Source organism: Sinocyclocheilus anshuiensis, unplaced genomic scaffold (genome assembly GCF_001515605.1).
Source record: "Sinocyclocheilus anshuiensis isolate Anshui unplaced genomic scaffold, SAMN03320099.WGS_v1.1 scaffold1366, whole genome shotgun sequence".
NCBI classification, from domain to species: Eukaryota; Metazoa; Chordata; class Actinopteri; order Cypriniformes; family Cyprinidae; genus Sinocyclocheilus; species Sinocyclocheilus anshuiensis.
Genome location: NW_015554162.1, coordinates 440,365 through 457,143, shown reverse-complemented (window position 1 = coordinate 457,143; position 16,779 = coordinate 440,365). Strand labels below are relative to the sequence as shown.

Genomic DNA, 16,779 nt, shown 5'->3' with positions numbered 1-16,779 from the left:
TAATATAATATTGTCACGGGTGCACTGCTGAGCAGAGTCAGGAGCAAGGAACGGAGAGAGACGAGGAGTACATCAATCCAACTGGGTTTTAATGTACACAAAGGAACACGGAACACTCACGCAATACATGGAGACATGACATGAACATGACCTGAACAATACCGGACGCTGGAGCACACACAGGGAACCCTATTTATACACACAGGAGGAGGGGATGACGAGACACACCTGGGAGCAATGAAACAATCAAGGGAAACACCTGGGACAAATTAAACATGGGAAAGGAAGGCACATGAGGAAAACAACCACAAAACACGGAACAGAGTCTGACAAATATATAGCATTATTGAAAACTAAGTCTATTATTCCATTGTGTTAATTCTATGATGTGTTAATACATATTTAATGTACTTACACATACAAATTCAAATTAATAAGTCAAATATCCAAGACACAGATTGTGTATGCATTCAATTTTATTGAAGAAGGAAGATATCAACTGGCAGTGTTTTACCACCTCAAAATGTACATCAAAATCGAAACACTTAATCAGGATACAAAAATACACATCTCAGTGACCTCCATATTGTAATAAATAGTTAACCATGCATCTACGATAAAAAGGCACAGAAAACAGTCACTTAGTAGTCATAAAAATTACCTACTACTTACCAAAATCATCCAGATATCAATACAAGTGACTACCGTAACATTATATCCCAATAGTGAAAACACATACACATCAGTTGTTTAACCTTAATAAATATGCAAGTATTGTAAATATACCTATACATGTAGTCTTAAAAATGAAACTGTGCCATTGTGAACACAATGTAAACAAATGAAACTTGCATCACACTTCTCTTACTGGACATAAATCATGTCAAAGATATGTTACCTTGCTCTACAAATTCCTCAAATTAATTTGTTTTTGAAAAACCAGGCAGTTTACAGCTTTACGTTCGCCATAAGCCGAAGCCCACCGTCACTCATAGTCCAATGAAAAACACTCATGTGTTGGCTTGAGAACTGAACTGAGGTTCATGTGATCATGTGCACATGTGTTTAGTGTGGCAATGAGAGGAAGACTGCACTTGTGTGATTTGAGTCTGTTGTGAACAAATGAACTATACAGAGGCACCATATACAAGGTCGATCTGCTACAGCTGTCAAAAAGAGATCATGTTTATGGCCAATTAAACCGGGCTTCGGGGAGCTTTGTAGTGTTCTGGAAATGATCTTGTGTCTTTGGTAATGATTCTAGCTAGTTGGGGTAATCATCTTTTATAATGCGGTCACTCAGAAATGCATATCTGATAAGCATATATCAGTACATTCAGTCGTGTTTCGGAATGCGTGGACGTATGTGCACATAGGTTTTGATTTTATATAACCACAAACAGAACTGTTGCTATAAATGGCCCATTTGATTGTCGGATCAAATGTTTATCAGATTACAGTTTTTTTTTTTTCTGTCACCTATGAATAAGCCCAGATGCATTGATTTTGGAGAAAATATCTGTGAATGGGTTTTAAAAAGGTCAAATGTGTTATCCAGAGACTAAGTGGTAGATGAAAGCATTTAGCTGGCCAAAATATTTAATAAAGGAATACGCAAGTGAAAGGGAATGTGTAAAACTTGATGCGCATCCCAATCTGCAGAGGTTTTCGCGGAGTTCTGCTGGCGCAGATTTCATGTGGGCCAGCTGATGGATTAAACAGCCAACCTGAAATGCCTACAGGCAGATGCTGAAACCTCAGCAGATACTCACTAATGAGAAAAGACGGGAAGTGAGATACATTTAGTTGTCAATTAAACTGCAATGGACAAATTGCTGATAAAAGCAGGCCGCACTGTTGTCTTTATTATGGACGCCAGTGGTTCTCATCTGCTAGAATGCCATTAACTGTATAATTGTGTGTAGTTAGGATAGACATATAAAAAGGCTTATCAACTTTTAAAAGAGAGGAGAAAATGTTTTCCTCATCTTTCAATTTGTACGTCCAGCATTATGCGTCCAATCAAACTGGAGGGTATTAAGTTCGTCTTTCATTTGGTGGAGGCTAGACAATGTCAATATGGACAAGGCCAAACTACATTAAATACGGGTTCACTTACAACAAGAATAAACATGGTTTGTGCAGACCACAATGTGTTTTATGTGGTGAATTATTGGCTGCCGAGAGCATAAAACCATCAAAACTCAACTGACATTTAGAAACCAAACACACAAGCTATAAAAAGTGTAAATCACACTTCTACTGTTTGCGCATTCACAATATTGTCAATGTTCTATGCAGTTCATGATAATATTAATGACTTTTAAGGACATTTTCTTATTCCTTTGTGTACAATAAACTATTCGGCCCTGCGTTTGGCGCCATGTGAAGCTGAAGGCGAAATTCGGATCCTGGAGCAAAACCAGTTGTAATCTATAATTGATTAATGAATGCTGTCATGAATTAAGTCTCATTTTTAGTCCCATCATTTGATAAGAATGCCTAAACTCTCACCAAACTCTTCAAATGTGTATTTTTCTTTTTAAAAACATCCTGCTCGGTTCCACCCAACAGACCAAATCCAGTCCTCCAGGGACTCCATATTTGTTTGAATTCTCAGTTCAGGTAAATTGTGGGTAGGATAGCATTTCTTGTTTGGGAACACCACATCTTTTTCGACACTACTCTCTTTCGCTCTGTATATATATCAAGTACTACTCTGATGTTATCGAACACCCTCTAGAGGAACATTATAATATAACATCAACAAAAATCCACTGTTATGAGTCCTACATGCACTGATGGTCGGGTTGGCTTATGTAGAACTACGTGTAGCTCCGAGCTCGAAATTTTCCATTTTACGGAAAAAATAGAGGCACAACAGTTTTATAGTCGGTGTGAGGAAACATCCAGCCATCTAGCAAATTATCCTGGAAGCACGGTTAGACAGGATCAACAATTTGCTTATGGAAGATTTATTAATTTTGGAGAGAACATGGCATGATTTGTCTGACCCAAAGTCCGCCTTAATCCAAAACCGAAAAAAGAGGAGTGTGTAAAGTTTATCTTTTTAGTTTTCCATGGAAAAACCTCACATAATAAAGCTTCATAGAGAAGAACTGTATCAAAATAAATACAATATTGCACCTTCCATAGAGTACAACTGCACTTAACGTGTAAAGGCGATTACTAAACAGAATAATTCAAAAAGGTGTTATGGTGCTCTATACACAAATAAATGTCTCATCTGATAATATCATGTAAGCGTTCTATTATACAAAGTCTTTACTCATAACTGGAGTTAACAGTTTAGACTTTTTAAACGTATATATATACAGTGCATATATTAACAAACAAACAATCTCTTATACCCTGTAATGCCATCAACCAAATGTAGAGGATCCTATCAAACTTGCACTGGGTTCCTGAACTCAGTAAATATCAACTATGTAATGTTGCAGGTCAACTGCAATTTCTTATTCAAAACAATAGAAGTCCTATTTCAACTAATGTATAATAATAAGTTTTAAGCTACAAAGAGTCGCCGTGTCCATGTTTTTCTGAACTACTTCAGATTTGACCATTTGCGATGAATATCTCAAATATTTAAGGGGGAAAACTAAACTTGAAATGTTTTAAAGAACATAAACCAGGGGACATTCGCTTTGGTACTTATTTCACTGACTTACATAACGTCCTACTGTAAGATTAAAACATTTCTTACCAATAAAGTTCATCTGACAATAAATATGGCACATGACACTGCTTTGACACGAGGTTTCCATGCAGACAGATAAATAGAAATAAATCAGCAGTCTACTTAGACCAAAGGGATGCTTCAGTAGTAACAAATGGCATTATACTAAATTCATATAAAACTTGTTCAAGTGTAAATTTGTACAATAAAAAACAAGACGCAGATCATGCAGTAAAACAGCTATCCAAATATAGCAAGCATACCATGCATCAGTATGTCACTGGCGAAGGAAACCCCTTTTGACCTTTCCTGGACTGCACCGCCGCACTACTATGATTGCGATACTCCAGCAGTCTTTTTCCCGTCTCCTTAAAATGTAAACAGTGCTGTCAAAAGCAGAATATTGCTGACACATCACATCGCCCTCCTATTGTTGCCATCTACCGCAAGGTAAAGAGCCAGTGAGCTACTCAGAGGCCGTGTGCTCCTCTCCTCTCCTCTCGGTTTGGAAGTCCTGTTCTGCTACTTGATTTGGAATCTGTAATAGAGGCCAGAGGTCACGTGCACGATGAGTATTGCATACCTGATTGTGCCGTCGATGCGATAAGGGAGGAATGGCTTTCCTATGGGTCTAAAAGTCATGGGACACAATCCTTGTTTTTTTGGCATCAGCACTTGCTCGAAAACAAACATCCCTAGCTTTTCTACAAGCTATTCCTACAGAGATCCAGCTCCCGCTGCAACTCCTCTTCTCTCACGAACGGAATGTATGTTGACGTCTCTCACAGGTCCACCATCGAACTCTTGGCCAAGTCCTTAGTTCCCTGGAGAATTCTCTTCATATGACCCACCTTCGAGATCCCCAGATCCTAGAGGAATCAGACAAACAGAAGTACACTCAGAATGAGGCGTTTCCAGAGCTCACACCTTCAGGAGTTCAGCTCACGTAAAAAAGTTACGTATAAATCGTTGCATTTTTTTTACTTGTTGCATTGAACTACTTTTTGATTCTGTTGGATTTTTGTTTTGTGGAATAAAACATTTTTTATTGCACTATTGATATCAGAGAATTCTCTTCATATGACCCACCTTCGAGATCCCCAGATCCTAGAGGAATCAGACAAACAGAAGTGCACTCAGAATGAGGCGTTTCCAGAGCTCACACCTTCAGGAGTTCAGCTCACATAAAAAAGTTACGTATAAATCGTTGCATTTTTTTTACTTGTTGCATTGAACTACTTTTTGATTCTGTTGGATTTTTGTTTTGTGGAATAAAACATTTTTTATTGCACTATTGATATCATAAACCGACTAAGCTGCAGTTTAACCCAAGTTTAAACTGATTTTTCAAAGCACAGTTTCAAAACAATAAGATTTTGGTAACACTTTATTATAGTATCTTTGCTACACACAAATACTTAGTACAGTAATAACAGCAAATTCTGCATAATTACAAGCAACCAATCCTAAACCACCTTACCCTAACCCTAAAGCTATAGTAAGTCCAGGTTTTAATTAATATTACTCGGCACTGATTTGTTTAACTACATTGTAACAGGGATACCTTAAAATAAAGTTCAAGGTCAAATGCAATTAAAAAAATTAAAACAAATATTAAAATAGCATTTAAATATTTTATGTTCCAAGCAATATAATTTGATTGCAGAAAATGTTGTGTTTGTATTTTCCTTTAGACATTATTACCATTTTTTTTGTGTTAATTTCGTTAACGAAGACTATGACGAAAAGTGTTCGTTGACGAGCTTTTTTTCCATGCATTACCGCCATCTATCTCTCAAGTGGACCATTGACACTCCTAATTGAGATTGTAGATAGAGTGTCAATGGTCCACTTGAGAGATAGGTGGCGGTAATGCACTTATAAGTCTGTGATCCGCCGTAAAGCAAGAAGAAGAAGAAGACGCCTCACGTGCCGGCTGTTGAGAACGCGCTCAGGAGGATGCGCCGCCGCTCAGGAGAGTTCGAACAGTTCGGACATTGCGTGAATCAGAGGTAAAAAACTATATAAATACTGTTCAGTTTCTTGCACAGACCGATCGTTTCGTGTCTTTACACATCAATGCATCGTCACGAGCCGAAGGTTTTAATTTGGTTTTGTTTGTGTATATTTATTTTTACTCTCAAAGCCGTGATTCCCATTCACTTCCATTATATGACTGACAGACTGCAACAGTTTGAGTTAAAAATCTCCGTTTGTGTTCTACTGAAGAAACAAAGTCACCTACATCTTGGATGCCCTGGGGGTAAGCAGATAAACATCAAATTTTAATTTTTGGGTGAACTATCCGTTTAAATGGTCATTTTCAAACAAAAATACTTGCATTTCTTAAAGGGTAATGACAAATTTCATTCATTACAATGTCAGTAGTATATGTAAATGAACAATGTGTACTATTTCTCCGTGTTACACTCACACTGAGGTATTCCATTTATTTGTTAGCAAAAGGATGAATTATGTAAAACGCCTCATTTTGCATCATCTGCTGGACTTCTGATAGATCTGGGCCTTTTGTGAAAAGTATAGGCTAGATCGTTTTTCCAGATTTATCCCTACTCACACAGTCGGATCAAAGTCCAGTGCGTTATGGGTATTGAAGCGAACAATACAGTTACACCTTTAAGTAAAATATATGCTACGTGAACATGGAGTCTTGAATGTGTGTTGAAGTATTAACAATACAATTAAGCACAGTCAGAGCCAGGAACTTCCATATAATTTTAAATTGACAATCAGTCAAATTGTCAATTTAAAATGATTATCGAAATTCCTGACTCCCATGTCTCCCCAAAATATAATGAAACCATCTAGGTCGTAGGTTTGAGATAAGGCCACAGAAAAAGTGACATCTAGTGGCAGTCAGGCTAATCTAAACGAGGCATTACACAGATACAGATTCATTTTGTTAAAGTAAGTTTCAATTTAAACTATTTATGTACTATATTTGCTATTCATTTAATTATATATCACCATTATATCGGTCGTCGTCCACTCTGCTCTCTAGATATTTCTATCAGCATCAGCCATTACAACACCAATATCAGTTGATCAATAGGAAACACAATAACCCAGGTTAACCTCGGGTTAAAACAATGCAGCTGATCCAGTGACAGCAAATGTCACAATACCGCTGAATTTGAGCTTGACTGGTTTACAGCTGAAACACTCAGATCTATTTATGTCCCAATTAAGTTTTCAAAAAATGTTTGAGGACATCCCTAGAGACAGAATAAGGTTAGACCAGCTAAATGGCAGGGATGTTTGAAATGGGGGGACAAAACAGAGGCGTAAAATGGCACAGTCCAAGGTTCACTAGTGCTTGTGATAAGTGTGACCAGAGCACCTCACACATAGACATTCAGCACTACACAACACTGAGCTGCTTTCACCAACACTTTATGTAATTATTCACTGGGAGGTGTGACTCATGAGGATTTATAATACATTTATTGAATGTATTATGACATATTTATTTCTGCATCAAGTGCACATGAAAGCATCACTGAGTTTCTGGTGAGGACGTTTATAGTGCTCCATCACTGTGCTAAATTGTATAATATATTGGACCATTCAAGTGATGATCCTAGACAGATTTATCGTTTAAAATAGCTCAACTATACAGCTATAACCGGTAAAACATTGTAAATGAGGCCCTGTTTACATCTCATAATTGCATCTCAGGACTCAAACTTCATGTGGAGAAAAGTACATGACAGCATTGCATTTGTAGTGTAATTATATTATATTATATTATTAGTTCTCAATTGGTTTTGCTGGCGTTTTCTCCTCTCTTAAAAAGTTGATATTTTCCTATAATAACAATGCATTGTTATATGATTTTTTAATTTGCATTTCAGACCAGACCTGTGACTGTTTGTGTCACGAGACACCAGTTGAGAACGACTGTCAAATGCAGTGACACAAATAATGAGTTTAGTGAATAAATGAGTGAAACACATGTGAAACACATCTGAAATTAATATAATACAGTTTCTCGACGAAAATAATGCATACAGCTTGAAACGTCACAATTATGGCAAAAATGTGCCAACATTTCAGTACTTGTTTTTACTTTATACCGCCTTGTCAACATGCAGAAACACTGTGACATAGTTAGTGACACTGTTGAGCAAAAGTTTGGGGTCAGTAAGACATTTTTAAAGAAATTAATATATTTATTCAGCAAGGATGCATTAACTTGACATTGACAGTAAAGACATTTATGATGATTTCTGATTCAAATAAAACAACCCTGATAAAAGTACCATGGTTTCCACAAAAATATTACAGTGTTTTCAACACTGATAATAATAATAAATGTTTCTTAAGCAGCATATTAGAATGATTTCTGAAGGATCATGTGACACTGAAGATTGGAGAAATGATGCTTAAAATTCAGCTTTGAAAATCACAGGAATAAATTACATTTCAAAATATATTTAAATATAAAACAGTTATTTAAAATTATGTAATAATGTTTCACAATATTACTGTTTTTATTGTTTTGTTTTTTTGGATCAAATAAACGCAGACTTGGTGAGCAGAAGAGACTTCTTTTAAAAAACATTTAAAAAAATCTTACAGACCCCAAACTTTTGAACGGTATTGTAAGTAGTCAAGAAATTCGAGATCTTCCCCTTACGATCACTTCTGATGAGATCACCTGAAACGGATGTTCATACCAAGTGTAAACAGGGCCTGATTTGTTCAAAGCGTTCCCCGAATCACACACACATAAACATGTTGACTGTACTCATGAGCTACACAAACAGAGGCATGTCAGTGTGGAGCTGCCCATCACACCACCGCATCTTCAGAGCCCCGCTAGCGTCTTTCAAGCCTAGCCCACTTAAAATAACCCTACGTGCATCAGGCGGTTAGTTGTGTAAGTATTCGGAGACCCGAAGGACACTTGCACAAAGGAAGCCAAGCAGAGCAGTGCAGCACATAATAGCAAACAGGGTGACAGGTAAAATGACAGAGAGAGAGAGAGAGAGAGAGAGTCAAAGAGCGAGATGGACAGAGAAAGAGCATTTCGGTTGATCTGAGGGACATCGTGAGGCACAGAAAGGGGTTGTGTGTATACCTTGAGGTCTCTCCTCTCCAGGTGCAGGAGCTCGGAGCCGCGGATGTCGTGGCGGATGAAGGTCTCTTTGTATTCTCCCAAGCTGAGCTGCTCCAGCCAGGTGGCCACCTCCTCAGTGCCCCACCTCTGAACTACACAAGTACAGAGCGAGAAGCCCCCTTCAGTGTCCAACCCCCGTACACTCACAGGACACAAGCAAACAGGGTCAGGCCGAGAGGAGGAACAAGTCAAAAACAACCACAAAAGGAAAAGGTGACCAAAATCAAATCAAACAGGAAAAAGAAGACACAGAGAAAAGTGGCGGCAGCAGCTGGCAAAGAGAGGGTTAAACAGGTTCGGTTTGGTCACTGGCACACCCAGAGGCGTTTCTGGCATGCAGGTTATCACAGTGGCACGTCCACCATCATCCCATTAAGAGCAGACACAGAGACAGAGAGGAGGAGGAGGAGGAGGGAATGGGAGGCTGAAGCCTGTGCGACCTAACGCTCCTGTGCTCGGATAGTCCGCAGGCAGGATGAAAATACACTGCGCTCTGTTGTTGTTGATGGCATGTTAAATCCCCGTAGCAGACGGACACGTCAAAGCCAGGGCCAAACTACGTTCAATTTAAGAGTGTGGACGCGTGCAAATTTGCCCTGGATAACTACGCCTGAAAATGTCAAAGAATATGATGGATTATATTTTTTAAACAAGTAGAGAGTCTACTTTGATTACCTTGCAATCCTTTTTGGAAAGAATGTACCAAGTATGCACTATCCTCAGAAATCTGGACTGTTTCAACAAGGATTAAAGGTGATGTGTGTAATTAATTTTTTTATGTGCAGACAACTCCAGAAAGAATTAGACGCTCAAGGTTAGTGCCATTAAATCTGCACTAATAAATAATAAATAATCTGCACTAATATATTTGTATTATTGTTATTATTATTACTATTATTTATAATTAATTAGTTAATTCATTGCTAATAATAATAATAATAATAATATTAAATTATTTTTGTCACCAGCTAATATGAAATCAAGAAAAACACTAAAAACACATAAAAATGAAATTTCTTGGGTACATTAAGTGTATTATTATTATTTTTATTATTACTACTACTATTATTAAGGATAATATTAATGTGTAAAATACACATTAATAATAATAATAATAATGTTTAAAATATACAGTACATTTTATTATTATTTTTAATTCATTCAATAATACATTTTTGCCCATTTTTGGGAGGCTAAAAAAATATTTGAGTTTTTTTACCATTATGAAATAAAAAACAAAACAAAATGTTACCCTGGACCACAAAACCAGTCATAAGGGACAATTTTTTTGAAATTGAGATTTATACATTAAATGAGCTTTCCATTGATGTATGGTTTGTTAGGATAGGACAATATTTGGCCGAGATACAACTATTTGAAAATCTGTAATCTGAGGGTGCAAAGAAAATCAAAATACTGAGAAAATGCCCTTTAAAGTTGTCCAAATTAAGTTCTTAGCAATGCATATTATTAATAAAAAATCAGGTTTTGATATATTTACGATAGGAAATTTACAAAATATCTTCATGGAACGGTGTGGCAGAGTCTTAACTTTGATAATGAATATCTCTTTAGTCTTTGCAACTTCAGGGATCTTATCTATTCACGAACAGCTTGTAACACTCCAAAGAGAAAGGAAAACTTGAAATCGCATCATATGACCCCTTTAATAATGATTTTTGGCATAAAAGTTAAATCGATCATTTTGACCCATACAATGTAATGTTGGCTATTGCTACAAATATACCCGTGCAACTTAAGACAGGTTTTGTGGTCCAGGGTCACAAATGATCTTGGGCATGTGTCAGTCAGACAGTCTCTGCAGTATAAACCAGACTTTATGAAGAAAGTCTGGCTACAAAAGACTATTATAAACACTGTGGCACTTTCCAAACATAGTTCCGTTTGTTTGAGTGGCTCAATATGTCAATGTCTGCTTCAACTGGACTATGGGTTTGGCGGGAGTCTGGGCGGAAGGAGTGTTTGGGACACCTGTTTGGAAAACAATCCTTATTTCACACATTTCTGTCCACTCACTGCTGCCAGTGACAGGAATTACACACTTCACCTTTAAGCGTTACATGTGTAGCACATGTGCAGAATGACATGTTTGGGTTTGAATGAGTGGTTTGTGTTGTTCCCCTTCTGTGCGGTACACCTTGTTTTGTGCCTGCTGTTCATGTGTAGACACATGGACTGTTTCTGACTCACAGGACAACACCATGACCAGAGGAGTGCAGGGGTGCTCATGGGTGGTTGGGTTGGACTGAGGACCACTGGACATGAACAGAGAGTCCTCTCAGAAGAGGATGTACAGCATGTATGGCGCTCTATATCATCATGTCACTGCCTCCATGGGCCATCACTTCCTTTAACAGTTCCCCACATTGTCAGCAATCATGAACAATTATTGTTTGAAAAAAATAAAAATAAAAAACAAGTTCAGTCTCAGTGTCCTGCTTTTGCATCTTTTCCAATCAAAACAGCAAAACGTGACACTACAACACTTTTGCATGACTATGAATGCAACAAAGTGTGAGGCATCCATGATTTTAGTGTCCATCTCTTGTGAGGATATTCAAGTATATGTGGACACACACACACACACACACACACACACACATACACACACACTTACCTGACTGTGGGCTGGACTTCTTTGGGGCTTTCTCTTTCTTGAACTTTGGCACTATGCGAAACATGCCACTCCGACTGTTTCTTTTTCCGTACTCAAGCGAGTTATCCTGTCTCAGACAAAATGACCTGTCAGTCTCAGAGGCTCAGATATTGAAAAATAATAATAATAAAATCTCACAAGGGCTGAATTTATTTGAACAAAAATCCAGTAAAAACAGTGATATTGTGTACAAATATTTTTAATATTTAAAATAACAGTTTTCTACTTGAATATAGTTTAAATGTAATTTATTCCTGTGATCAAAGCTGAATGTTCAGCATCATTACTCCAGTCTTCAGTGTCACATGATCCTTCAGAAATCATTCTAATATGCTGATTTGCTCGATATATTTGTGAAAACCGTGATACACAATTTATTTATTTATTTTTAGTATTTTTTAATAAATAGAAAGTTCAAACAGAACAGCATTTATTTCAAATAGAAATCTTTTGTAACATTATCAATGGCTTACTGACCCCATACTGGCATTATTTTGTTATCGTTGAGATATACTATTGTAGATTTTATTGATATTTTCAATTAGTTTTAATATTTATATTTTCCATTTTAATTTAAATTTTAAAGGTTTAGTAATTTTCTTGTGTTTTTTGTATTTTTTTTTAATAGGTCTATATAATAATTTTTATTTCAGTTTTAGTTATTTTAGTATATTAAGTTAAACTAAATAAAAATGATAAATGTCTCCCTGGCTATTAGTTTTTTAATATATTTTATTAACATTTATTTTATTTAAGTAACAAAAATTATTTTTAATGGTTTTAGTTTCAGTTAACTATATTAACTCTGCCCCATACATTTGAATGGTAGTTTATGTATACATATTAGAGTAGTTGACATTTTGGAAAGTAGATATTTTCAAAACAACAAAAGATTTTCTTTACAAAAGAAGATATTAAAAAGAACGTCAAGAGTTCGAACATCATTGACTTTCACTGTATGGTAAAAACTATGTTCCATTGTGTTTCACAGAAGAAAAAAAAAGGTTACACAGGTTTGTAATGAAATGAGGGTGAATAAATGATGCCACAATGTCCATTTTTGAAAACTATCCCTGTAGGGAACAAGCTTAGGTAGATAGCTAACTAACATGGTTTCTCTGTATATATCTAGGCACATTCCTTCTGCTGCTCACCTCCTCGTCATTGGGCTGTAAGATGTGGTAGAGCCAGGGGCTCTCAGCCAGCTTGCCCAGTTCAACCTCAACGCTCTGCAGGGCACTGGACAGCAGCTCTTCATGCGGAGGGTCCAGTTGCTACAGAAATAAACTCAAAGACTGAGTCAATGATGACAGAGAGATCTTTCAGAGCCATCACTGCTCACAAGACAAGCTGGCATCTCACTCCATTTCATGGCTTTGTGTTGGTCTAACTGGTGACATTGGTGAGCAAGTGATGTAATGCTAAATTCCTCAACTCAAACTCAGATCTACATCTTGGATGGCCTGAGGGTGAGTACATGATTTCATTTCTGGGTGAACTATTCCTTTAAGAATAAGCTTTGTATCAGATGCTTCTCCTAAAATGCCTTCATATGCCTAGATATAAATATAAGAAACGGACGCAAGACTCCATTTGCTCTGCATCTCAGTGTTTAAGTTTAAGAGAAACAATGGAGATGTTAAAAATATCTCATTTGGGATTATTCTTTCTTATGGAAACCTGCACCATTAACATTTATGCCTTGGAAAAGGTGAGTGAAAATGATCTTAAAGGCACTAAATCAACTCACCAATGGCACTCGTCCTACTAGCAGCGACTCGGTCTCATTGTGCAGGGCCTTCACGGTGCTGGCCACCTCAATGGCAGTGTTTCTTGTCAGGCTCTGAGGAGAACAGATGAATCAGACGTGAGAATTTACTCATAACTATGTGACTTATTTGAACTATGAGGACCACAGAGCAGTAAACACACCATTAATTTTCTCAAAAGAGCCACAGATTTTCATACAAAACTATCATTAGCTCTGAGGTTGATTAAGCGATTATATGTGCTTTGGGGGGAAAAAATCAGTATAGAAGTATGAACTCTTTCACACCAAACCCAAATTATAATTGTGTGATGAAGTAGAAGTGACAAAGTCGATTTTTGTATTTATATGGAGGCCGATCAACTCCTTCAGAGAATGATGAAAATTCATAAAACATCAGTGGCACTGGTGTGAACAGTCCTTGAGTGCTGGCATTGCTCACCTCGGGGAACTTGGGGTTTTTTAATAAATAGAAAGTTCAAACAGAACAGCATTTATTTCAAATAGAAATCTTTTGTAACATTATCAATGGCTTACTGACCCCATACTGGCATTATTTTGTTATCGTTGAGATATACTATTGTAGATTTTATTGATATTTTCAATTAGTTTTAATATTTATATTTTCCATTTTAATTTAAATTTTAAAGGTTTAGTAATTTTCTTGTGTTTTTTGTATTTTTTTTTAATAGGTCTATATAATAATTTTTATTTCAGTTTTAGTTATTTTAGTATATTAAGTTAAACTAAATAAAAATGATAAATGTCTCCCTGGCTATTAGTTTTTTAATATATTTTATTAACATTTATTTTATTTAAGTAACAAAAATTATTTTTAATGGTTTTAGTTTCAGTTAACTATATTAACTCTGCCCCATACATTTGAATGGTAGTTTATGTATACATATTAGAGTAGTTGACATTTTGGAAAGTAGATATTTTCAAAACAACAAAAGATTTTCTTTACAAAAGAAGATATTAGAAAGAACGTCAAGAGTTCGAACATCATTGACTTTCACTGTATGGTAAAAACTATGTTCCATTGTGTTTCACAGAAGAAAAAAAAAGGTTACACAGGTTTGTAATGAAATGAGGGTGAATAAATGATGCCACAATGTCCATTTTTGAAAACTATCCCTGTAGGGAACAAGCTTAGGTAGATAGCTAACTAACATGGTTTCTCTGTATATATCTAGGCACATTCCTTCTGCTGCTCACCTCCTCGTCATTGGGCTGTAAGATGTGGTAGAGCCAGGGGCTCTCAGCCAGCTTGCCCAGTTCAACCTCAACGCTCTGCAGGGCACTGGACAGCAGCTCTTCATGCGGAGGGTCCAGTTGCTACAGAAATAAACTCAAAGACTGAGTCAATGATGACAGAGAGATCTTTCAGAGCCATCACTGCTCACAAGACAAGCTGGCATCTCACTCCATTTCATGGCTTTGTGTTGGTCTAACTGGTGACATTGGTGAGCAAGTGATGTAATGCTAAATTCCTCAACTCAAACTCAGATCTACATCTTGGATGGCCTGAGGGTGAGTACATGATTTCATTTCTGGGTGAACTATTCCTTTAAGAATAAGCTTTGTATCAGATGCTTCTCCTAAAATGCCTTCATATGCCTAGATATAAATATAAGAAACGGACGCAAGACTCCATTTGCTCTGCATCTCAGTGTTTAAGTTTAAGAGAAACAATGGAGATGTTAAAAATATCTCATTTGGGATTATTCTTTCTTATGGAAACCTGCACCATTAACATTTATGCCTTGGAAAAGGTGAGTGAAAATGATCTTAAAGGCACTAAATCAACTCACCAATGGCACTCGTCCTACTAGCAGCGACTCGGTCTCATTGTGCAGGGCCTTCACGGTGCTGGCCACCTCAATGGCAGTGTTTCTTGTCAGGCTCTGAGGAGAACAGATGAATCAGACGTGAGAATTTACTCATAACTATGTGACTTATTTGAACTATGAGGACCACAGAGCAGTAAACACACCATTAATTTTCTCAAAAGAGCCACAGATTTTCATACAAAACTATCATTAGCTCTGAGGTTGATTAAGCGATTATATGTGCTTTGGGGGGAAAAAATCAGTATAGAAGTATGAACTCTTTCACACCAAACCCAAATTATAATTGTGTGATGAAGTAGAAGTGACAAAGTCGATTTTTGTATTTATATGGAGGCCGATCAACTCCTTCAGAGAATGATGAAAATTCATAAAACATCAGTGGCACTGGTGTGAACAGTCCTTGAGTGCTGGCATTGCTCACCTCGGGGAACTTGGGGTGTGTTTTGTTGATGGCGTGTGAGGAGGCGTTGACGGCGTGGGCCAGCTCCTGCTCGAGGAGTTGGTAGTTTTTGGCAGCCTCACAGATCCTGGTGATGAGATCCTCTGCAGCTCGAGCGCACATCTGGATGAGCGTGGCCTCCTCTTCTGTGGCCAGATCCACAGAGTGCTGAGGATACAGGGGCGGCCTCAGCGGAGGCTTGTCGTATTTCAGTTTATCCTCCCAAGACTTCAGCGTGTTTTCAAATGCCTTTCATGAAAAAGACTCATTTAAATGACAGTGAGTGTAGTTTAGCAAGGATACACACATTGACACTTCAAAACCATCTCACTAAGATAGATAATTGAGGGGCAACTGATATTTATATGCATTTTATGAAAGCAGTCTTCTATACTGTTATAAAAATCTCATTGATTTATATTACAAGCAGAATTTCATCATACTTTTTGACCATATAAATATCAACATCTGCACCAAATTGTATAGTTTGCCTCAGGTTGGGTCTCTGAATAAAACTGAGGTGCTATTTATATAAAATATGATATACTCAAAAACATATATGCAAACATTACTGTTCAAAAGTTTGGGGTCAATAAGATTTTTTTTTTTTTTATAAATTAATACTTTTATTCTTCATGGACACATACATTGATCAAAAATGACAAGTGAAGATGTTTATAATGTTTTAAGATAAAGATTTCTGTTTTAAAGGGGTCATATGATGCAATTTAAATTCGCTGAGGAAATACATCAACTTTGCGCTGTGGATCGCCGTATCGGCTTTCACCGTGGACGAAGCGGAGTCCAGCCCGAGGTCGTCACATGTGGTTACCGCAAGCCTCCTTCGTCGAATCCACCGGCCGCACCATTCTCAAGCCCGCCCGCCCGTCCGCCTGTGTTCACTCTAGCCCTCCGGCCGTTCCTCACTCTAGCCCCCGGCCAACAGCTGATTCATTCAGGAATGAAACAAGTCTTTATGAATGGGTAATCATGAATCACTGACTCACTAGATTCGTTCAAAAACGCACTTTCATTCATGAATGAAACTCGACTGTGTTTGCTTTTAGAGATGCGCAGCGGCTCAGCTGTTACTATATTTGGAACTATTTTCGTTGATGCAATATATACAATAAGACAATAAGAATGTTTGCGGGAGCGTGACACACGTTGTGGGAGTGGGCGGTAATGGTCAGAAATTCAGG

At 37.3% G+C, this 16,779-nt stretch overlaps 1 protein-coding gene across 1 annotated transcript in view; it reads right to left on the bottom strand.

The window, feature by feature from the left end:
- Window positions 1-464: 464 nt before the first annotated feature.
- Window positions 465-16,779, bottom strand: part of LOC107670897 (diacylglycerol kinase eta-like) — a 54,276-nt gene continuing 37,961 nt past the window's right edge. The window contains exons 21-26 of the mRNA XM_016463704.1: window positions 15,560-15,826; window positions 15,100-15,192; window positions 14,504-14,623; window positions 11,479-11,584; window positions 8,802-8,932; window positions 465-4,566 (exon numbers count right to left, since the gene is read on the bottom strand). Coding sequence (XP_016319190.1) covers window positions 4,480-4,566; window positions 8,802-8,932; window positions 11,479-11,584; window positions 14,504-14,623; window positions 15,100-15,192; window positions 15,560-15,826 — 804 coding nt within the window. The 3' untranslated portion in view covers window positions 465-4,479. The remainder of the gene's footprint in view (window positions 4,567-8,801; window positions 8,933-11,478; window positions 11,585-14,503; window positions 14,624-15,099; window positions 15,193-15,559; window positions 15,827-16,779) is intronic.